General features: G+C 43.7%; 1 protein-coding gene and 1 long non-coding RNA gene across 3 annotated transcripts in view; one reads left to right on the top strand and one right to left on the bottom strand.

The window, feature by feature from the left end:
* The window catches only part of LOC135575648 (uncharacterized), a 270,723-nt gene that overhangs the window by 145,418 nt on the left and 101,467 nt on the right, over positions 1-23,838 (bottom strand). The window contains exon 1 of one of the 2 annotated variants that reach the window (XR_010466820.1): positions 1,411-1,634. The exons of the other annotated variant lie outside the window; for it this stretch is intronic. This is a non-coding gene — a long non-coding RNA (uncharacterized LOC135575648). Of the gene's footprint in view, positions 1-1,410; positions 1,635-23,838 lie in introns of those variants that run through there. 2 annotated transcript variants of the gene reach the window in all.
* MED13L (mediator complex subunit 13L) overlaps positions 9,449-23,838 on the top strand; it is a 189,757-nt gene continuing 175,367 nt past the window's right edge. Inside the window, exon 1 of the mRNA XM_065033853.1 lies at positions 9,449-10,342. Within this exon, the coding sequence (XP_064889925.1) occupies positions 10,271-10,342 (72 nt within the window). The 5' untranslated portion in view covers positions 9,449-10,270. The remainder of the gene's footprint in view (positions 10,343-23,838) is intronic.

Genomic DNA, 23,838 nt, shown 5'->3' with positions numbered 1-23,838 from the left:
ATGTCAACACGGGGCATCTATGGCAGTCCTGTCTCTAATTCTTTTATTCCGTCTCATAATTTCAGCAAAAGCTTTCAGCGCAACATTTATCTGCAGCTGATGGGTCACTGAACGCTTACAACTGAACAAAATCAACATCAAAGCCAGCCGGTAAATTATTTTAATGGCTGGATCTTTCACAGAGCAAGCTTCACCTTCCATATGTTTTGCTTCCTAGAAAAATACAGTTTATATGTTTTAAAGGCAGAATTTAGCTAGGGTTTACTATTGCTTTGGTGTACATTTCTTCTAACTGAGCTGTAAGTGAAGCTGACAGCTTCGTGGCCAGAGGGAAGTCCTGATACTAAGGATCCAGAACAAAAGGGCCTTAATGAGGTCAGAGTGGTAACAGAATGTAAAACAGAACATTTCTTATTCAATCTCATTATTACCGAGGAGCCTCCAGTGGGTCCTCACTCGTTGTTCAGACTCCCAGTTTGGAATAGGGTGGGAGGAAGCGAAGACAGAAGCGAGAAGCGGCGTAAATTGTGAATAATATAGAGATTCGGAGTGAAATGCAGGGACAGGGCCTTTGCGTTTTTGTCATTACACCTGTGACCGACCAGCTTCTTTGGTTTTTAGATGAGTTATTTGCAGGGATATGAGTCTGAACCTTAATCTGTCTGAAAGGTGAAGTACAGGACAATGGCACCTGCTGCAAACTGCTTTCTGTTCGTCCCACAGATGCTCAGGACCAGCAGGAACAGCTGCACACCCTCTTTGAAAATAAGTACCAAGGCCTCATATTCGTTCTGAAACTGGTGGTTTTATTTTCAGGGAATACTGTTTAATTGTCTTGGGTTTTTTTGGAGCATAACGTTTTAGCCTCAGAAATCTAAAAGCACAAAATGTGGGAGTGCTACAGTAAAATATACTTCTTATGATAAGAAAAATAGATCTAGAGGAGAGAAGAGAGGAAAAATTGACAATTCAAACTTAACAGTGCCTGTAAGAACTTGAACGTGAATGATGCGTGTACGTATGATGAAATATTAAAAGTTATCCTTTAGTTAGAAAGAATCTGCATGCTGGTTGCTAAAGACCTGAAGTTCTAGAGCTGTCTTCTCCAAAGGTTTATCATACCTGTCAGATTGTTTCCATATATTGTTATTCAATATATTCACCAATGATTTGGTCAAGGGAATAGAGTGACTGTCAGCAAGTTTGCTGATGACACCAAGCTGGGAGGAGTGGTGACACTGGAAGCTGTGCTGCCATCAGAGACCTGGACAGGCTGGAGAGCTGGGCGGGAAAAATTTAATGAAACAGAACAAGGGCAAGTGTAGAGTCTTGAATCTGGGCAGGAACAACCCCAGGTTCCAGTGTAAGTTGGGGAATGACCTATTAGAGAGCAGTGTAGGGGAAAGGGACCTGGGGGTCCTGGGGACAGCAGGGTGACCATGAGCCAGCACTGGGCCCTTGTGGCCAGGAATCCAATGGTACCTGGGGTGGGTTAGAAGGGGGTGGTCAGTAGGTCAGAGAGGTTCTGCTGCCCCTCTGCTCTGCCCTGGGGAGACCACACCTGGAATATTGTGTCCAGCTGTGGCCCCTCAGTTCCAGCAGGACAGGGAACTGCTGGAGAGAGTCCAGCGCAGCCACCAAGATGCTGGAGGGAGTGGAGCATCTCCCGTGTGAGGAAAGGCTGAGGGAGCTGGGGCTCTGGAGCTGGACAAGAGGACACTGAGGGGGGACTCATTCCTGGGGATCAGTATGGAAAGGGGGAGTGTCAGGAGGATGGAGCCAGGCTCTTCTGGTGACAACCAGTGGTAGGACAAGGGGCAATGGGTGCAAACTGGAACACAGGAGGTTCCACTTAAATTTGAGAAGAAACTTGTTCCCGGTGAGGGTGGCAGAGCCTGGCCCAGGCTGCCCAGGGGGTTGTGGAGTCTCCTTCTGTGCAGACATTCCAACCCGCCTGGACACCTTCCTGTGTAACCTCATCTGGGTGTTCCTGCTCCATGGGGGGATTGCACTGCATGAGCTTTCCAGGGCCCTTCAACCCCTGGCATTCTGGGATTCTGTGACAGAAGTGTTCTAGCCAAGGTTTTGATAGCACAGATACTGTTCTTCTGTGTTCTAAAGGATGCTGTTTTTCTTTCTTCCAGCTGTGTGTGAAAGTGTTTACACCAGAGTACAATCAAAATAACCACACAGTTCTAAGGATGTATCAAATCAACTCTCATAGAGCTTTTATTTGCTTACAATTGCAGGATTAGGCCCCCAGTATCATTCCATGTCTTCAGTAGAAAAGCTAAATAACCTGGAATTGAGAGTTATCAACTGCTATCTCTAGATCAGAATGGTAACATAACACTTTAAATTCAAATCTATTGTGTGGTTTGCTTTTTTTCTTTTTTAGATTCTTCTCAGTGATTACGAAATCCATTCGAAAAATTACAGCTTGAAAATTGTACAGTTTGCAACAGGAGGAACAATAACTCTAGGATGAATATTTGAAGGGAGAAGAGCTGGAAGGTAACACAAGATGAAGAGAAAGAGCTCCGGTAGGCCGGGCTTTACTGTGGTCAGCGATCATAGACCATAAACCATAGTTTTTATTCATCTTTTTTTGTAACAGAACTTGAGCGTGGCTGAAAAAAAAACAACAAAGATTTCTTAGGACTTAAAAACTTTATATTTTCTTGCCACAGTTTAGCAAAATGATTTTTAGAATTACAAAAAAAATTGTGGAGTGAGATACTTAATTTGCCGTTTGTCTGTACTTTGTCTAGAAAGGCCACAGCAGGCCCTGGCAGATTTTTGTTGGTTGTAATTTTAAGCTGCAAAGTAAACCTTGTAGGTTTGGCAGGAGAAGTCTGTATATATTTCAGGGCAATATTTTGCAATTCGTGTTTGTATAGCCGTAAACACCTGCTAATGCCAAAGGGGAAGAGGACTTTAATCCAGATAAAATAAGATTCTTAAACACTGACAACTTGGCTCAGATTCGTGGGCTGATTTTAATACTTGGGCTCCCATGCCGAAAGCTGCACATTCCGCATGTTGCCAGGCTGGCGGCTTCCAGGGTCGGGAACATCCAGCGACATCACCCATCCCCACTCTCCCTACAGTCTATTCCAATAAACAAACTTGGAGTTTTGTTCTCAGAATGTGTTCACCAAATGTTATTTCCATATTTACTCTGCCTTTCAGCCTTAAATATTTTCTTTGTAATATTTTAGTCCTGTATCTTATTTAACACCTTTTAATAAGCTGAATTCTTACCAAGCGAGCTCAAGAACATCTGAAAGATGAAATCTATCTCTTTGATGGTATGAAACCATGACCCAACAGGCCCATCCTCTGCCTAGAGGGCTAGTAGGAGCTTCATGTTAGATTATTAAATCCTTTAGAAACTCAGGTATGTTTATTCATCATACGAGGTATCTAGCCAACACCACGATTCTTTCCTCTTTTGAGTGCAAAAATAATCTACAATTAAAAAGCAGTTGCCATTTTGCTCTGCCTAAACCATGCTCCTCTTTTGTTCCTGAATAGTTTCAGTTGTCATTTACTTCTTTCTGTTTCCTTTTTTTCCAGGTAGCTCATTTGCTTTGGTTCTACAGGATATTTAAATGCGAATTTACAGTCGTGTCTCACAGAAGCCAACAGGGCATGCTGATGCACAAAGCTGTTCCGTGCCTCCAACTCAAAATCAACACGTTCCTTTGTCTCCTGCTGGTAGTTGCCTTTGCAAGACCTTGCTGGCCAGTTCCCTATCTGCTGAAACTCCTACCACGTACACCTCAGGTTCTCAAAGGCCCCGTGAGCATTGTCTTTATGTGAGCATTCTCTTTAAGTGAAAACTTCCTACCACAGCGACAGTGTTTTGACTGTCAAGTGGGACGTCGTATATGGCACTGCCTAAAGCTTTACTTTTTAATCTTATCTATTACTATTTTCAACAACTTTCATTTTTAGCGTTACATTTTCTTGAAAGTAACGGTTTGCATTTTGCTATTTGCTTCATCCCTACCAGTTATACCTGAAATGTCATCTAAATATCACCGTGATGTGAGAAAGAAATCAATCTACTCCCCTGTTCCTGGGCTGGTTTTAGCCTTCCATCCAAAGGCAATTTCTAGAGGCTTTCCTCATCTTCTCTCAAATCGCTTGCTGGTAGTTTACACTTTGGACTGTCAAATTCAGCTGTGCTTTCTTCCAGACTCCCTTGCGCTCCCATCACTAGGAAAGGCACCGTGCTACTAGTATTACTCTTTATAACTAGTTGGGCACCTTTAGCACCTTGTGTCCTTTCACCGTTGGTTCCTCGGTTCACCCCGCTCCTTCCTGCTCTCGTTCCACTCCCACTGCTCCATCTCCAACAGTAAGAAATGACCTTTTTCTTTCTAGACAGTAAAAGGCCGTGTCTGGGCTCGTCTCCCCGCTTCCTTTCCCTCCTCTCCTGTCTCTTTTACAACCCAGAGAACAAGGAGCCACTAAGATAATTTGTCTAATTTTTGATACAAATCTAGGAACACTTAAACCCCGTGCGCGGCTTTCCGTCTGCTTCACCAGAGTGAGCCAAAATGCCTCATTCTTGTCATTATGACGCTATTAACTGGATCTTTTTCTCTTTTCACTTTCTTAATGATAAGACCTTCAGTTAATCTACATCCTCTACAACAGTTTGCAGATTTCTTTCAATGTAATCTTGTAGGTGTGGAAAACTTTCCCAAATTGGCTTTCTAGGTCACTTTTCTTTCCCCCAAACTGCTCCTTAATAGGTGCTGTTAGAACAGGATTCATAGGGAGCAAATAAAACCATTCCAAGGGGGTTTTCCTGTGTGTAACTCTCAAGAGGTGTGTGGGAACACTGGCCTCTGCCATGCATGTGCTCTTTTGAACCCCCGCACCATCCTGACCCCAAAAATACTGTGCCTTGTGAGGAACTTGGGTGCATCAGTCGTTCATTTGGCCTTGTCTTCATCCTGGAAAAGGAAAAGAAACAGAAAATAATCCATGTTATTAATTTAGATTAATAATATACTTAGTTTCTATACCTATTTCTATCCTTAGGGATCTATTCTGCTGTATTTATTGACGATGATGGTGAGCAAGGATGACTAATTCAAAGACCGCAGTCTGATCACCAGTGCGACTTAACCAATGGGCCTCACAAACATCTAAAACCAGATCTTTTACTTATGTGTTTATTTTCCTCCTGGGTAAAAGTACCCATCCCTTCAGAAAATCACTATCTTATTTTAAAACTCAGGTAATTTTTATTTTTATGAAGAATAAATCAACTTACTAATGTGGCCAGTCCTGTATCTTAAGAAAATTAAAATGAAAATGTAAGTTTACAAGAAATTTGTAGATTATCGGTGCTAAAAGATATTAAAAATAACTATTTAGTATGGATATAATGTGTGAAATTTTAGTATTTTTCATGTTAAAACTAGATGCGGTGAATTTCTTTATGCCAGCGAACTAGCTTTGTCTATCTATCTATCTATCTATCTATCTATCTATCTATTTATTTATTTATTCATTCCCCTTCTTAAATGTTCAGTCTGTGGAAGTAAAAGGTTTTGGTTTAAAACCAAAATCATGACGAGTTCTTATTCATAAACACTTGGGCACAAAAAGTAATTCCTGGATGAATTAGATAACACTTAAGAAATTAATGCAACCTTATAAAAAGTAGACTCTGAGAATACTGGAAACTTCTGAAATGAGGCTGTTTGTCTGCAGTATATTGCAAGAACTTGCAGTACCAAACTGCATAAATCATGGACAAAGAACTTCTGAAATTCTTTGAGTTTTAGTAATCCTTAATTAAATACTGACATGAGTAGAATTTGTTCAAGAGCAACTCAAGAACCAGGGGAAACAGAATTATTTTCTTTGGAGCTTTTTGACATGTAGAATAGTTAAAGACCATTTGCTTGTATTATATTCATAATTCAGGTCTCATATCATTCCCCCCCACCCTGTCCTTTCCATTAGTGGCTGTTGTAGGCAACTGGAGAGGAAAATTTGGAAAACGGCAAAAATAACACTTGATTGAATTAGACACAAGACAATCGTTACTTGTACTGCCAAAGCCAGAATTTGTGCGAGTGAATAACTGTGATGTCTAACTCAAATCCGTGGAAAAATATGTTTTACCTAGCAGTGAGTTCTCTTTGGTATGAAAAGTCGAACACCGCTGCTTCTGGACGCCGACAAAACTTGGCTGAACTCCAGTTCTGCTGCTGGTGTGAGAACCAAACTCTCCATACCCGGCGCTGCGAGAGCCCTGTCTGAATCCAGGTAAGTATTCTTTTCATCAACTAGAGGTACTTGAAAGTACAGCGAAGCGGATGTACCCAAAGACAAAATAAACCCAAGCGACTGCCTGACATTCTCGCTTGGATTTACCCTCCTGACATCTTTGTTTCTTCCTCCATGTTTAGTTTGAAGCATAAGCAACACCTGCTGGTGAAAACAAAGTCTCCGAAACTGCTGAGCCATCCTCCTGGAAGAACAGGTTTGATCATCGCTGTGAGTTGTTCTGGACTAAAAGCAGCTCAGGTTTGATCATCGCTGTGAGTTGTTCTGGACTAAAAGCAGCTCGCCCGTTGCTGTTTGGACTCATTCTGTGAGGGCAGGTAACTGCCGCCTTCCCAGGGTGCTTATCAGCTCTGCAGGGCGAAGGCTCAGAGTGACCCCGCTGATTCCGCAGCCGAGTTACGCTCTCGCAGCTTTGCAACTTAATACATGGGCAGAATTAATTTAATAGTCCCTGTGTCTTGCTAGGACGGAAAACCAGGCGTTTTGTTAAAGTAGAAAAGCCAACGTTATTTCTTGTGTTCATTGATCAATTTTTGAAATGAAGTAAAAGAAAACAGGGAATAAAACTTGAATACCCTGAGCTGGGAAACACGTTCCACCACATACCTTTCAGGATAATTATGCATGAGCAAGTGTCATTTGTACTTGTATGTGATATCTGTAAGTGGGACAATTTCTGGTTTAAGTAACGCTATTGTCAGAAGGCAGCAAGGGAGCTTTCCTAGTTTGGGACTGTGAAGTGAATGATTAGACTGTCGTGATTTCTCTTGTCTATGATCACTGGATATAATATAAAGTAACTGGCAAACTACTTAAAAAGGTGCTGTCTTTTTTTTCAGATTCAAACCAGAATGACCTTTGCAATGCAGGGATGCGGTCAAAATGTTTGACCGGTCGCCTATCACAAATGCGAGCAGCAACTCTTCAGCTTCAGAACACTGACCCATTACAAGTAATTTACCACAAGATCTTTATTTTAAAGAGTAGTTAACACTCATTAGAATCCTGAAAAATGACCAGGGCAGCACAGTGTGAGTATAATAACATTTCTCCCCATGCAAATGGGTCTGAATCTGTGTTAGACCCCACATTTTCACGAGAAAATCAAACATAATAAGTTGTCTCTACTTGAAAGATCCAGAAGAGGAATGCTGACAACTGGAAATACCATTTGGAGGGTAAGCAGCATATGGAAGAAAGATGAATTCTGCAGTGTCTAATTCTGCACAGTATTGTTAGCTTTCATGTGTAATAATGTGATTCTCAGTTTCAAAATATTTCTATAATAAGAAAATATTTTTTTCATGATAAAGAACGTTCTTTTTTCTCAGAAATCAAGTGGATACTTCACTAAAGGGTTTGTTGTACCCAAGGCATCATTAGTGGCAGGATGGATAACTGATGCTGCAGTGTATTTATAAAGAACCACATTATTTTAAGGATGTGGGGTTTAGCCTTTGTTGGTTAATATGTGTTGCTCAACATATTTACAAGTGTCAGATTGTGTTCTCCGTTTATAAGACTTGTTGCCAAAAGGAAGGGGAGTTATATGGTCCAAAGTAGCTCCTGGTTCTGGATCGCCAGGCTGTACCAAGCCACGTCTGTCTATGGCAATTTGGCTACTTTGGTGCTTTGCCCCTTACAGTTTGGGGCTATTACAGCATCTTTGTGCTGCTTTGATTCTCCTACATGAAATGAAGGATCAAAGTCTCTCCTTAGGGTGAGTCTCGGCTTTATTTGGCCAACTAATAGGTGTAAAAAAATGCATGTATTGCACTTGTAACTGAATGCGAATATTTAATATGTGTTTGAAAACATTTTGCCTCTCGCTAATACAGGCCCAGTCTTTGCAAGACAGAATTGCTGTTTGGTGTGACACGGTGAATGGGATTTGTCAGACGAAGAACGCACGTGGTGAGAACACTGGTCTTGGTGGAAAATTTCCTTTGGCCTAAATTCTACCGATTGCTCTGCGTACGTAATGTAGCTCAATGGCTGTGATGCTTGTTTGTGTTAGAGATTTGTTACCATGAGGTAAGTCCAAACAAACGCCATTCAGTCATTGGAACAGATGCTAATCTTAATTTAGTATGAAGAAAAGTAAATTGCAAAAAAGATGCCTAAATAAGATTAAAATCACGATAAGGAGAGCTGCCATTGAGCACAGAGAGAGGACTTTTTCCGCTGAATCAGAGCACTGAAAATGTGCTATGTTTCTGTATTAAAGCTTACACTGAATTGCTGAATAATTTACATCTTTTAAGGAGCAATATTTGCTTTATATCAGCTGTGGAACACGCCTGTCAGTGAAACTCAGGCAGGTGAGCTTCAATCTGCAGCAGCAGATCAGGCTCCCCCTGGTTACAACCAAAGGGTCATTACAAACAGTGATAAAGAAGGTATTTGTTATGAATTGCATGTTAATTTTAAACAAAATATTTAATATTTATTGTTTTATGTCTAATCTTTCTTCTTCTCCAGACCATGACTATTACAGGAATAAATTCCATTTGTTTATTTAACTATTAGGTATTTCTGAGTTCCTTTTAAATATATATATATATATATATAACTTTACACAGTGTCTTAAAAGCTGTTTCTAATTAAACGAACGTGGGACTATCACGGATTTCAGCGCAGCCGACTTTCGCGTCCGCTGCAGAACTTGGGGCTGAACTTGACTTTGCAGGGGCGCCCCGGGGGGGCCGCGCTCGTTCGGAACCCGCGTCGCGCCCGCGTCGCCGCCGCTTTTCAACCGCTTTGAAAATTTGCAGGTGCTGCGGAAAACACCCGCGGCGGCTGAACGGGTGTGAGCAGCGGGGCCGGGCGGGGGAGAAGAGACAGCCCCAGCGCTGCCGCCCCGAACAGCTTACGTTAAACAACGTCTGGCGGCGGCGGGAGCGCCGGAGTCCGTCCCGTCCCGAGGGGCGGGCGGCAGGACCCGGGAGCGGCGCAGCCCCGCTCCCGCGCGCCCCCAGCGGCCCGGCGGGCGCCGCCGCGGCGGAGGGAGGGGCCCGCGGGAGGGGGGAGCCCCAGCGATAGGCCCCCGCCCCTCTGCCGCGAGTCACGTGGGGCGGCGGCGGCCAATGGCGAGGCGAGCTGCGGCTGGCGGCCGCCATTGCTGTCAGAGTGGAGAGAGGCAGAGGCGAGTGTGTGAGGAGGAGCGGGTGAGCGGGGCCGCTGGGCGGGCAGCGCCAGGCGGAGGGGGGCGAGGACGGGCAGGGACAGCGCTCCCGCTCTGGGCCGGGGCTGCCCCCCGCCGCCCGTAGCACCGGGAGCCCCGCTCGGAGCGTAAACAAGGCGGCGGCAGCGGCGGCAGCAACAGCAGGAGGAGGAAAACACCATCCACCCACAGCCAGCGGCGGCAGCAGCGAGGGGCGGCCGGGCGGGGAGGGGAGGGGACACGGCCTCCGCCGGCACGCGAGACAGCGCCCCCCGCCCGCCGCCGCCGCCACTGCCCGGGGCCGGGACCGGGACCCTCCCCCGCCCCGCCCGGCCCGTGTCCCGCAGGGGCCGCGGCTGGAGACCCGACCCGCTGCTTCCCCTCCGCCGTTCGCCGCAACGTGTGCCCTGGCCGGGGGGGGGGCCAGACCTGGACGCGGAAGGAGGGCCCCGGGCCCCCCCCCTTCTTCTTCTCTTCGCCCCGGCGGCGCTGAGGCGGCCTGGAGGACCGGAGGAGGAGGCTTCCCCCCCGCTGCCTGCTGAGGGGCCGGCCCCGAGCCGCGCCCCGCCGGACGGAGCCCCTGCGGCCTGAGGATTCCCCGGCCGGCGGCGGGTAGAGAGACTCGCGGCCGGGCCGCTCCGGCCCCCCGCCCGCCGCGCGCCCCCTGCCGGCCGAGCTGCCCCGGGCCGCCCGCGGCTGCCGCCCCGAGGAGTCCCCGCCGCCGCCCCCCCCCGCCGGGCCCGTCTCCCCAGACATGCCCCGCTCTGGCGGCCGGGCTCGCCGAGGATCATGACCGCAGCGGCCAACTGGGTGGCGAACGGGGCCAGCCTGGAGGATTGTCACTCCAACCTCTTCTCGCTGGTGAGTGCCCGGGGCGGGAAGGAGGGGGGCGGGGGGGGGTTTAAACGTCCGCTCCGGTGCGCAGCGAGTTTGCCGGCCCGGTGCAGCTGCCGGGGGCTTTATAGTCGGGGCCCGCGGGGCTGCTCCTGCGCTGGCCCCTCCCCCGGCCCGGCTCCCCGTGTTTATTTTGCTCTTGAACGTGGTTTGCTGCCAGTGTGTGCGTTGCTCCTCCGAGCGGGGTTGGGTGTCCCCTGCATGTGCGACCATCTTCGCCGGTAAAGCCGCTTTTCCTCCCCTGGCACCCTGTGCCCTCGGTGCTTTGTGCTCTGCCGAACTGGGAGTTTTTCCCCCTCTCCTTTCACAATGACAAACGCCATTTCAGCAGCAGCGAACGGTCATGTAGTGCGATTGTCTGTGGGACTTACCGCTCTGGGCTCCTGCGGTTACATGTCAGCTGTTGTTACAGCGGCGTCTCCTCTTGGCATTGGTCGTGCTTGGGGCAAGAGGTAAAACAAAAAACAACCCCAAACCTTTGCATTTTTTCTTTTTTGAAGAAAAACAGTAGCTGGAAAAGTACTGTGTTGGGTAGCTCGATTGCATAGGTGCTGTCTGCCCATCTAGCTAGTAATTGACAACTTCCTACTCGTATTACGTGGTTTAATGTTGCAGAAATTATGGTATCAGTTTTGGCTAGCTGCAGACTTGTAATTTAAATTTAGAACAAGAAAACAATTTGTTTCTGTGTAAGGGCAAAGTCATTTGGAAATACATTGTTCCTATATCTGTCAGGTAGAATAAAGCAATTCTTTCTTCTGGCTGGGCAGCAGCTGAGTGAGTGAGAGGACGGACTGATCGGCTTCTAGTGCTGTCAGGGGGCATGTCGGAGGGAAGGAGGGACTTTTTAATGCATAGTATGGTATAGGTAAAACAAAAACTTGTAATGCAACTGCAGGCATCACATGTATGAAAGATTTATGGTAGACACCCCTCCCCACATCAGAGCTCTGATAGAATGTGAGGTGGATGCAAATGTTGTTCTTTTGCTGACAGAAAGAATGAAATTGTTGTTAGCTATTTTGTAGGAATTAAGGGGAAAAATTAATTATAAATGCAAATGATCAAGCTCTTTGTTTTATGTTTTTTTATTGCTGTATGTTTGTTGTTTTGCCTCTGTGGGGTTTTTTTAGTGTGTGAATGTTTGGTTTTCTTTTTGCTCACACCTATTAAGAATCCGGCACAAGAGCCAGAGTCAGTTATGCTGCTGGGAAACTTGCCCAGAGACTCCTCTGTGAGAATAAATGCAATTCTTACTTCAGCTTTTTATTGAACTGTTGATTTGTATAAGTTTGTATCTATGCTTCTGCTTGATAACATTTTCTGATATTTATCGATTTGTAGCAGTGCTGTATGTATTGAGATGCATTGCTTGTTATGGTGGTTTTGAATAAGCTACTGTTACCCAAACAGAGCAGTAAGCACGAGGGAGGCAGTTGTAGCTGATTGTAAGAGCAAGGTGCTGGATGGCTGGTCCTTTACGGGGAGAGGGCTGTGAGGTCCCTGTTTATTAATGGAGAATTGAGTAGCGTGTTTTTGAGACACGTAACTTTTCACATAGTTGCAATCTGCAGGTCTGTCACTGGTAAAAGTAAATGTTGGCGTGCAATTAGCAGAAATTATAAAGCAAAGTTATTTCATAGTTAGTGTGGTTTGATCTCTCTTACCTCCCTCCTTACTAGACTAGGGAAATGTTAAATTAAATGGGTGTGTAATATCATTGAAATAAGTTTAGCAAAATTCTCTTGCAGGTGGGTTTAATAATGAGTTTAGTGTGCAGCCCTGTAATTTTGTGGGAGATATCCGTATCTGTAATGTGGTACTATGTATGAAACTGTAACATTTTTATTGTTTTCTGGCGCTGCTTACAAAAAAAAAGATCCAATAAAGCTATATTGTTTAATATAGCTTATATACAAAGACACAGTAACCGTTGGTGGTTTATTTTAAATTACATTAGTATTTGGTAGGATTTATGTAGCATTGAAAGATCTTGAGAAAGGAAATACTGACTGGAAGTACGTGGCCAACACCACTGACCCTTTAACCTCCAATTGTCATATTCACTTCAGAATTTATGGAGTGTTAAAGCTACAGTAGTCTGATTACTAATTAGAGAAACCTTTGCTAATCGTTTACTTTTTCAGTGCAACAGAGCAAATACATAAGCTAAATCAACTGTTGATGGAAATTAATTCATTCTTTAAGAGTGAGGTGGATTACAAATCTTGTTTTAAAACTGATTCCACCATTAGAAGTTGACAATTAAATTCTTCTATGGCAGGCTTTGTTTTGGGTGTGAATCAAAAAGAAACGCTCTTGACTGGAGAATTACAGTTCTGAAATAGTCTGCTGTGATTCTGTTTGTTGCTGTTAAACTAATATTCCTTGCCACAAACATTTGTTTGGCTTTAGGAAGGAATGCTGCCTCCCCACCCAGAGCTCTGCTCTGAGTCTGCCTGCTCGCTGGGCTGGGTTTGGCTCAGCAGCTCAGGACTTCCAGCTTATTTTTCTGCCGACTGCGGCCAGCCTTTGCAGAGGGGTTGGGTACCACTGTTTCTTCTGAGTCTTTTCGCAGAAAATATTTTCTAAAAGCTTTTTAGTAACTGATTGAGACCACACCTGGAATATTGTGTCCAGCTGTGGCCCCTCAGTTCCAGCAGGACAGGGAACTGCTGGAGAGAGTCCAGCGCAGCCACCAAGATGCTGAAGGGAGTGGAGCATCTCCTGTGTGAGGAAAGGCTGAGGGAGCTGGGGCTCTGGAGCTGGACAAGAGGACACTGAGGGGGGACTCATTCCTGGGGATCAATATGGAAAGGGGGAGTGTCAGGAGGATGGAGCCAGGCTCTTCTGGTGACAACCAGTGACAGGACAAGGGGCAATGGGTGCAAACTGGAACACAAGAGGTTCCACTTGAATTTGAGAAGAAACTTGTTGGGGGTGAGGGTGGCAGAGCCTGGCCCAGGCTGCCCAGGGGGGTTGTGGAGTCTCCTTCTGTGCAGACATTCCAACCCGCCTGGACACCTTCCTGTGTAACCTCATCTGGGTGTTCCTGCTCCATGGGGGGATTGCACTGGATGAGCTTTCCAGGGCCCTTCAACCACTGACATTCTGGGATTCTCTGTTAGCAGAATATATAGAGATTCGTAGTGTTCTTAGCTCAAAATATTTCGTGTGAGGGTAAGGCACAGTCTTAATTAAGGTTTTCAAGTTCTCTTTGAAGAGGCAGATGCTGAGTGTGATTCTGCATAGCTGAGTTTCGCACAGTGTCCCCTTACACTCGCTGACACAGAGGGCTACTCTCTTTATTGTGCTTTTTCTATATTGAAGCAAGAACCCAGTGCCCTTCTAGAAAATGGGTTAAAGTTTGTAACCTCTGTCAGGCAAAGAAAACCCCAAAACAACCTACATGAACAAGTCTAGAATTTTACTCTAAATATAAAGCGTTTCTTAGTAAGACGGTATAAGTGCCAGTTTGCATATTTGTCATCAGAATACAGCTTGGATGTAAACTTGTTTATGCTGGTATACAAGCAGATTAATAGGTGTGCTTATTAAGAATAGACTTTCTGTCTGAAATGGCTATTGTTCTAGCACAGCAGTAGCAGAAATTATATTTATCCTAACTCTGTTTTTACAGTAGTCACAATGTCTGCTGCTGCTTCTGAAAAAGACTGTTTACCGAAGCAGTCTTCAGTAAGTGATTGTTAAGGGCCAGTTTATTTAAATACTAATTAAGAGTTGTCTAATAACTATTTAGAGACAAAATGTTCTGAGGTAGTATACTTTGTATTAAAACTGCAGAGCCAACTGGCAGACGGTCTTCCTATGCATGACCCTTAATCATAACAGCAGTCTTACTGAAATTAATTGGATTTTTCCTGTGAGTAAGGGTTAATCATATGATGGTGAGGGCTTACATAAGGTACGAAGATGTTTCCCCAGCTCCCCGGTTTAGCTGCCATGGTGGATCAAAAGGCACAAGTTGGTCTCTTGAAAATGGGGCTGAAATTGTGTAAGGCTTCATATGCTGGAGCTGGAAAAAGAGAACAGCAAAGGGTGTCAGGAAGGATCTAAAATTTGGAGTAGCTTTCATGTGGTGAAAGATTAGATACCGTAGGAGTCTTCACCCTGGAAAGACGTGATTGTGTTCTTGGAAAATGAGACCTATTTATAGAGGACTTTATAGAAGCTGGTACGGAAGATGTCGTGAGTGGTTGTTGAAACGCATTCTAACAGAACCCTGCTGCCAGAAAGGTCCGGGTAGTAGGAATTGTCTTTGTTCCAGTTCATGTTCAAAGGCAAATCTACAAACTGTAAAGGTCATTGCTGCCGTTGCTTTTTTCGGTTTGCCAACAGAACAGAAGGTGTTGGCCTCTGATCAGTGGGTTTGTTGCCATTTTTGTAATGGAACTGAAAGGAGTTGAGGAAATCCGAGATAGCATTTCAATTACTTTCTTAAAGGCTTTTTTGTGACGTCAGAAAGTGAAGAATACAGAGATCGCTGGTGAGGTGCTCTTGGGAATTGCGTAATTGTCGGCAAAGGACTTGATAGTAAATAGTTGATTGCCCAACCAAATCCTTAAGTAGTAGTAAATTAACCAGTAGTCATTCTTGCTGATTGTATGATCGTAAATGCAGTGCTCCGAGCATAGGCTGTGATTTTGGGTGTGCGGGATGTTACATCACTACATGGTAGATATCTTCCTTGTTGAAAGTTTTATGTAGGTGTAAATTTACATATATATATATTTAAGAAATGAAATTAACTTCTCAAGTTTTAAAAAAGTATTTGATTCTTTAGTTATCTTTATCTGAATTTTATTAGATAAGGAGATAGAAGCAGATAAATTCCATTAGAAAGCTTGCTCACTTCCTGCCAATAAAAGATTATCTTACGTTTTAAATCACTTCAGTGTAGACTTTTCTGATGTCCTGTCAGAGTATTCAGCAGTTTAATGGTATCCGCTAGGGTGGGAGTTTGAAGAAGATAGACCCAGATTTGCAAAGAGATTGAGATGGAGCGACATTCCTTTAGCTTGCCCAGCTTTGGGAGCGGAATTAACGAATCTGTGTTAGGTAACTAACCTTCTCGGAATGCTACACAGAGAAGATGGGGCGCTCAGGAGCGACACGTGCGGTTCAGGACTGAGCGTGCTGAAGAAGCCCGGGCTACCCGCTGAGAAACAGTGAGGTGTTCTTGGAATCCTGACCGTCCTGACTCCTGCACTGGGCTGTGAATCTGTTTGCAGTGCGTGTTCTGATTTTGGTGCCAGTGTGAGTCCTTTGCTGAGCTGGCTATTGTGAATATCAACGGGATTAAGAAAATACTCAAATATTAGGCTGCCCTGTTAAAAACAAACCAAAAAAGCCAAACAAACACACACAAAAAACCAAACCAAAAACCAACCTAGGTAACTACATCTTAAGACTCATATTTTTTCCTTGCTGTAGTACTATCTGAAAATACATAGTTCTGGATTTTTCTACATAACGAGTGCAGTATTGGCATCATAACCCCAGTTCTCCACACCCCCCAGATTCATTTGATCCTGAAGTTTTTTTCCCCTTCTGCTTCTGAGAGCACTTTTTCATGTGAAAGAACCTTTAATCCTATAGGTAGACCTTTCTTGTATTATTTTCCTTCTTGACAATGCAGTTCTGTTGAAAAAAAAATCTAAAGAAGCTGAAATTTTTGAACCTCAGTGGAAAAAAGATTGCGGTGCCTATGAGGTAGATCTGCTGAATGTGTCCACTTGATTAACTGGTCACTCGGTGAAGACTGAATTTTCATGGATTTTTTTCTTTTTTTAAACTAAGTATTCATACCACACACTTGGTCAAAGTGCGCGTGTGTGTGCAGATACAGTTCTTTTTAAATACCTGAACTATATTGATGTTATGCTTTCTCATAGGCTGCGCATCTGTGCCTGTCTGAAGCTTTCTTTTCGCTGCATGAGAACACTTAACCTGTTGTCTGCTTGTCCTCGATCCCTGTAGGAGCTCTACCCACCCCAGTGTGCACATTTACATCCTTAGTTATGGCAGCGTCCTGCTGTCGGGGTTTCACTAAAACATCCCCGCTCACCTCAAGAATGCTGCGACACGTTTCAATATACAGCAGGATCAGCAAATTATAAATTCATATATTTCTCTTTCTAAGTGTTGCTTTTATTTGTGGAAAATTACCACTCGATGCCCACTACTTTCCTACAAACGCTTTTCCCAAACTTGTTTGTGGGATCTTGCAGACACCCTAATCACACTAATGGGTGGTTGGGCTTTTCAGGCTGTTGTCTTGAAGGCTGACGAGTATAGCTGAAGTTCTTTGAAGTCTGTGTGTGTTCATTTACTGTTCGGTGGGTGGGTAGTGTACTTTTTGTGTAGAGTCTAGCGCAGTGGGATTTGCGGCTTGTTGGTGCCATAGTAACACAAATAATCTGAAAAAAAATCTGCTGTGACTAGAAGCAAGCTCATTTTAGCATTATCTTGCCAGTTTTAAGAGTGCACGAGCGTTTTTAACGGAAAATGCCAAATCAAATCCAGAAGATGTGTTTTTATGGAGTATGTGTTTACATGGGGACATCCCTGTTCCTCAGACCAAGCCTTTATACCGCTTCCATTTGAAACCCTAAGTATTAATTTAAAAATAGATCCTCCTTACCTGAGTTCCCTGATGGTAGTTTTGCAGAGAAACCAGCTAATAAAAACGTTCTACTCTGACATCTCAACATAAACCACTTTGATACTGTATAGTAAGTGTAACTTTCCGGATTGGGAGGGTTCTTTCCCTTTTACTTGGTGAGGAGGTGCCCGGTTTTCAGTATCTCACAAATGTGAAAGGTTTAGGATGTCTTTCCTTTGGCTTGTGCTGTGAATTTTGATTAATTCTGAGAAATCTGGACTCTCACTTCCTACCTCAGTCTGTTAAATAATGTTATTTCTCATTGAGTCATGTCTGGCTTCCTTCGCTTTCCTGAGCAGAATTGCGATAGTGGGTATGGAAATGTGGCTTGAGCTTTCGGTGACATTCTCTCCGTTGTTCCTTTTTCAGGAAATTTTATTGTGTGTCGCTGTTGTATAAAGGTGCCCTTAGGCAATATTTACATTTATGTGACTAATGCAGATGAACTCAAACATACACAAAGATCTTGTTCCTATAGTAAGGAATATGTTTAATCAGCTTATGAGCATCGACGGTCTTCTGAAATTAATTTTTAGTGTATGACACGCTTATTTCTGCATCGCTTCTCATTAGGCACTTAGCTCTGCTTTCTTTACTTGGCCAGTGTTACAGTGCGGTGGACTAGTCTTGTTCATGGAAAGCATACTAATTACACAATAATAGGTGTGGGTTTTCCTCTCTTTCATTTTTCTCCCTTCCCCTGCACTCTCCTCTATACCTTGGTGACCCTCAAATGGTTGATAAGCTCACACTTAAGCCTGGATCAGGGAACTGACCTAGTGAAAAACTTGTCCCCTTGTCATTCCCTGGCCAGCTCTGGTACCCCGGTCCCCTCTCGCCCCAGCAGGTTTTGCAGTGCCTTGGGTTGAGAGACCCAAGGGGCTGGGTGGCCACAATCCACATCTGAGAGAAGGATATTTAAAGCTTGTGCAGTAAAACTTTGTTTAATTCATCTTTTACTTTTCAAAGAACTATACTGCGGTCAGTGCCTTGTTGTTGCCTATTCTTATAGCTTCATATTTGCCCATAAAATACAGGATTTTGTGAGAGGAGAGGATTGAATATCAAACTGAGAGGAAAACTGTTCTGTACCCACTGAGCAGGCACTGGTAACCCTCTGTTTTTGGTAATGATGGATTCATAGATGACAGCTGTGAGAGATAAGATTCAAAATGTGTTATTTTGTTACAGTATCAGCCCATGACATTTTTCTTACTGGAATCTCTGGTTTACTCAGAAGTTTTCAAATCTAGTCCAGTGCGTCTGCAATCTCTTGAGTGTCCGGTTTTTAGGAATCTCACTTCATGTATGTCTAGACTGTTACTGAATTTATAAGTGGTTCTGGGTGACTTATAAAATTAATTCCAGGAACACTTTGTAGTGACCATGTCAAGTATTTTTATAAAAGAAAATAACTTATTTGCTGACAGGTTAATTGGTTAAATTACTTTTTTCTGAATTTACCGATTTCATTTTTAGCCCAGTGTTTCTGGTTATTTAATTTTGTATGTGTATTTTAATAAAATACTGAGCTGAGTTCTCTGTGAATTTCCATCATTTCCTTCTGGCAGGAGCTGCTGGATTCTTGTCTTTGCAGCAATGGCAGTAACAAAGCTGGCAAAATGAATCTACATGACCAGTCATGTAGTGGATTTATTTACTTCTCTCTATATTGAGGAAGATTCCCATGAAAGAATTCTCCAGGTGATGGTGCTTTAAAGGGCTAAGGGATTTTGGCAGACTGCCTAACAGCTTGAGTTTTATTTGATGTCCTCGGTCAAGACAACATTGATGTTGAAGACCTGGGGCTGTGGTGTACAATAATGTGCTAGTGCTCAGCTCTTAAATACAGTTTTCTGTAAAAGGGAAGAAAAAGAACTTCATTCGTGAACTCAGTCTGCCAAAATTTACTCTGCTCGAGTTGTTGCTTCCTCCAGCCCGCCCCCTTCTTTTCTTTTTTTATATTTTTTCTGCCCATATGTCAGATTACTTGCTTTGGGAAACATTTGATAGCCCATTGTATGACTCTGATGTTTGACATTTCCTTCCTCCTTGAGTTAAACAAGAAAATAATTCAAGTTGGGAGAAGAGAGACAATTCCTTCATTTACTCACGGATTTCTCTTGATGGCGACACATCTTTTATCATCTCATATTTTTGTTTTTTGAATATTTGTGACTTGAAAACATAGTTTCAAGTAATGGTGAAATCTCAGCCCTTCGGCTCAGCTTTATCACGTTATCCTTCTGCGTCTCTGAACTGAGTCCCAGCCTTTGCAGCGGAAGGGAGCGGGTGAGCCAGGCGCAGCTGTAGAAACATGCTGAGATTTGCTGGATCGGTTAAGGGACTGGAGATTGGCTATCCAGAGCCGTTCACTGAAGTAGCAAGATCTTGATGTAACTCAAAGGTCTTCTCTCAAAAATACCTTTTTTGTACGTGGTTGGTTTTTTTATTGATAATGATTTTTTTAAGAGTTCATGGACTGGATCCTGAATGACTATTTTTGTTTTATTGATGGACACCTGGTACTGACTTGAGGCTGACAGGTATCACACAGTATCACCGTATGTTTGGGATTGGAAGGGACCTCAAAAGATCATCTAGTCCAATCCCCCTGCTGGAGCAGGAACGCCCAGGTGAGGTCGCACAGGAACATGTCCAGGCGGGTTGGAATGTCTGCACAGAAGGAGACTCCACAACCCCCCTGGGCAGCCTGTTCCAGGCTCTGCCACCCTCACTGAGAAGAAGTTTTTTCTCAAATTTAAGCGGAACCTCTTGTGTTCCAGCTTGATCCCATCACCCCTTGTCCTATCATTGTTGGCCATCGAGAAGAGCCTGGCTCCATCCTCATGGCACTCACCCTTTATATACTTATAAACATTAATGAGGTCCGCCCTTAGTCTCCTCTTCTCCAAACTAAACAGAGGTCTGAGAGCTGTTTTGAGGGTGATCATTAACGCTGCTCCCCATGTGCTGATAAAGGTTTCAAAGATGCTCATGTGATTCCTGGCTCTTGGGGACCCAAAACTTCGGCTGCAAAGAGCCCTCCCTGCCAGGCTCTGGGTATATTTGATTGAAAGGTTTCTTGAGCCAGGTATACATTTAATAAACAAGTTTTAAATTAGTACCCAAGTTTTATCCTGACACAAAAGGTTCAGTCGTCTCGTTTCGGTTTGAGTCCGCGTTCTGCTAACTTAATTTAATACCTGGAAGACACAATGAGCAGCTGTCCTCTGGAGACCTTCATGCTGTTCCTCTTTTAGACAGTACAGCCTTGAGTGCTTTTTGTTGTATGAAACATACACTTTTGGAAACTTCTTGTAACTTTTCTGTTTTCTCTGCTTTTCTGTGTGGGGAAACAGCTGCAGTTAGTGAGGAAGGTGCAGACGTACATGTGAATTGTGATGGCCCGAGAAGTCTGTGTCACCTTCTGTTTCTTTCCTAAGAATTCATAACATCCTGTTTTGTTTTACCAGCCTGTTTTTGCAGTGGGCTCTAGGAAGATACTGTTTCTCCTCTGGCATGTCAGTGTGTGCTCGCTTTCCTTCCCTCTGCTGGGTTTTATTTCAGTCTTTTAGTATTTAACCCTGAAAATCCGCGAGGGTTGGGATACATATCAGAAATTTGGGCCTTTTGATCAGATTACTCTTTCTCTTGTCACTCAAAACTCCTTTGTTGGTAGCTTCTGCAGCTGCCAGAACTGCTGAAATCTGAGCATTAACATTGGAATTCTTTTCTATGTTCCACTGGGAAAGCTGGTTCTTAGTTGCCACCTCGCATTCCTCTTGGGACCAGTCTGACTTTGGTTTCTTTGAAGCAATCTATTAATCCTCCTGGCCGCTTCCTCTCCCACTTACACAGAATTGCACTGACATGTAGGAAAGGGGGAAAAAAGATCTAATTTCTGTCGGTACTGTTTACTTTTTAGGTGCAATAGCTCATACTTTATGGCTTTTAATAATGGTGTATGTAGACTCTATTGTACTTTGTTATTTTGGTTGTTGATACTATGATATCAGATATTCCTGATATTCCTGACATTGAGATACTCCAGTGTCCCCAGGTACACAAGTCCATCGGGAAGATATCAGATAATAGGATTTTGGTTCCAGCTAAACCCTTCACCGAGACTTAGCAAAGATAAAAGATGACATACAAATGCCCCGCCGCTGTCGCTTGTCACCAACACCTCTGCAGGAGCAGCAGTTAGATAATCTGTTTGGGGTGTGAAGGGAGAGGGCAGCGTGGTGTGGAGCCAGCCGTGTGTCCGGCAGAAAGCTGCCACGTGCAGTGGTGTGCTCACTTTCTTGCTGGTTTTAAGAACTAATGTACAAAGAAAAGGTTATTTTTTATCTCCCTTTTTAAAGGGCAGAAGGGATAAGCCTGAGGGAAGGGAACACAAACCATTCCTCCTTTTTTCTTAATGGATAGGATAAAAAGAGGAACGTTAATATGTAGTTTAGTAAATGATCTGATTTCAGGAGACTACACTTGTTGGTTTGTTTGGGGTTTTAAGCCAAGAGAATTGTAGACCAGGGAGTAAAAATGAGACAGACTGTCCGTGTACAGGTGCTGCTGCTGCTTTAAAAAGTTTTGTTATCCAAATAGGAGTGTAGAAATTATATATAACAATGAAGAAAAGTATTGTGTGTTTCTTTTTTTCTTGCCGCTGTTCTTTCCATTCACTTGACAGGGACTTAGGCAGATGTTACTCAATATTTTATCTCAGTGGGAGTGGGGGACAAGAGTTCTTGCCAGCCCCTGTGTTTGCCTCCCCCATAAGCACTGCTTTGTTACAGAGTATTTTTCAGTCCTCCTGTCTTGTCCTTTTGTCCTTCCTTCCTTCCCAGTGAGGTGTATCAAGACGGCATAAATTTTATCTGGTATTTAAATGGCTTGAGTAGAGTGTGAAATGATATTTTGTTGCTGTGTGAGGATGATGTAGTGAAATGAAACACTGCAACCAAAACAGATGGTGCTAATCTTGAATGTGTCTGCAAGATCTTACAGCATTTAATTAAAATGGTGGTGTAATTCCCATGACACCTTTAACTACAGTTTAAATTCTTGGACTATGAACTAAGGGCTTTCTTATGCAGATTTTTACTTGTGTGTGTCGTCCTTAGTACCAGTCTCTAGTGGCTCCAGAGTAGCTACTTACTTGAATGAAGCTGTCTAAGATGAGACTCTCATAAAACTGGTAATATATATATATATATATGTATATGGCATTTACATTCTTTGTGCTCCAATTTGAAGCATAAATTGTAGACTAAAGACACTTAGTGACTACAGTATCCAGCATAGAAGCAAACTAATGCCTAGATTAGTAACTACAGTATCCAGCATAGAAGCAAACTAATACCTAGAGTAGAGGGACTATTTAGGTCGTGCCTAACTTCATTCAGAGGCTGGTAAATCTGGTGTTTTAAGGTACCCCTGGCCAGCTTCACATGATGCAAGCTGTTTGTGGGAGTCCCTGGCTGCAGTGGTGTGGTGTGCTTTGGATTGTAGAGTACTTGCTCTTTTTCTGAAGAGAATTAGAGAGCCCTAGTGTGAAGCAGTGTGCAGGCCTGACTTGGAGCAGCACCTTTTGGACAGGCAGTTGGGAGGTATTTTTATACCCGGATTTGTTTTGTTTCACATAGGAGAACTGAGAGAGATAAAATGACCCGATAATGATATGTTAAGTCTTTGAGGAAGTCAGGGTTGGAGCTGATGGCTGGTGTGCTTGATATCTAGTTCTTTTGCTCCCAAGACCCTTCAAATCTTTTCTCGTAGATCTTTGTCTCATTTTTTGTCTGTCCTTCCCATTTTGGAAGTACTCTGAGGCCTGAATCTGCCTTAGCTCTTCTCACCTTTCTGTATTATAATGTAGCAGTAAAAATAACACGTGATTATGTACTTTTAGCCATGTTTTTAATGTAGAGAAGCACAATAATACAGAATTGGTGCAGCCAAGTACAAGAACTGCTCAAACTTTTGATGCTCTGCCTTTTCCTAGTTGTGCTCCATCTGTATTCTTATATAATCTCTCCAAGGGAGCTTTGTGTATTAAAATGGATGGAATTACTCAAGTCTTCTGAAGAAGTTCATTTAGAATTGCTCTCTGTCCATTTCCCATACAACACACATAGGCCACAAAGCATTTGATGGCAATGTGGGGGAAAAAACTGAGAGGTGGAAGATGTGTTTTGTTTGTGTTCCATCTGTGAGGACTGCAGAAGAGGAAAGTAGTCACAGTGGCTACACAGCACTAATTAAATCTTCAGGGTTGCTGGTGCCGTGCCAGGATGGAGCTGTGCGGTGTGAAATGTGACTGGGGAATTGTGATTTTTAGCAGCCTAAGCTCTGCCAATCTGAATGGAGCGCCATGAGATCGGCAGAAGACCCTTCCAGCCTGTCTGTTCTTCTGATTTAAGCCTGAGGAGGGAAAAAAGAATTGGAGCTCAGGTTTTCTCCCTACTAGGAATTGACATTCTGGATGCTGGATGCTGTCCTGGAGTGAAAACGGCTCCAGCCCTCAGCTGTTGCAGAGATGCGAGCTGCAAATTTCCTCTCTGTCTCTTCTTGCTTATGTGTGTGGGGCATATTTGAAGTCTGAGTGCTTTTAGCTAATTTTTTTAAGGTGTCCATTCCACAGAGTGTGATGGGTAAGACAGTCACCTGGGAGGAAGGAAACCCGTGTTTGCTCTCCTTTTCAAAGGACTATAAATGACATTATTTCCATGGCCATGTATCTGACCGAAAGCATCGGCATGATGGTGTTTTCAATAAT

Source organism: Columba livia, chromosome 17 (genome assembly GCF_036013475.1).
Source record: "Columba livia isolate bColLiv1 breed racing homer chromosome 17, bColLiv1.pat.W.v2, whole genome shotgun sequence".
Lineage (NCBI taxonomy): Eukaryota > Metazoa > Chordata > Aves > Columbiformes > Columbidae > Columba > Columba livia.
This window is presented reverse-complemented; position numbering and strand designations above follow the sequence as displayed.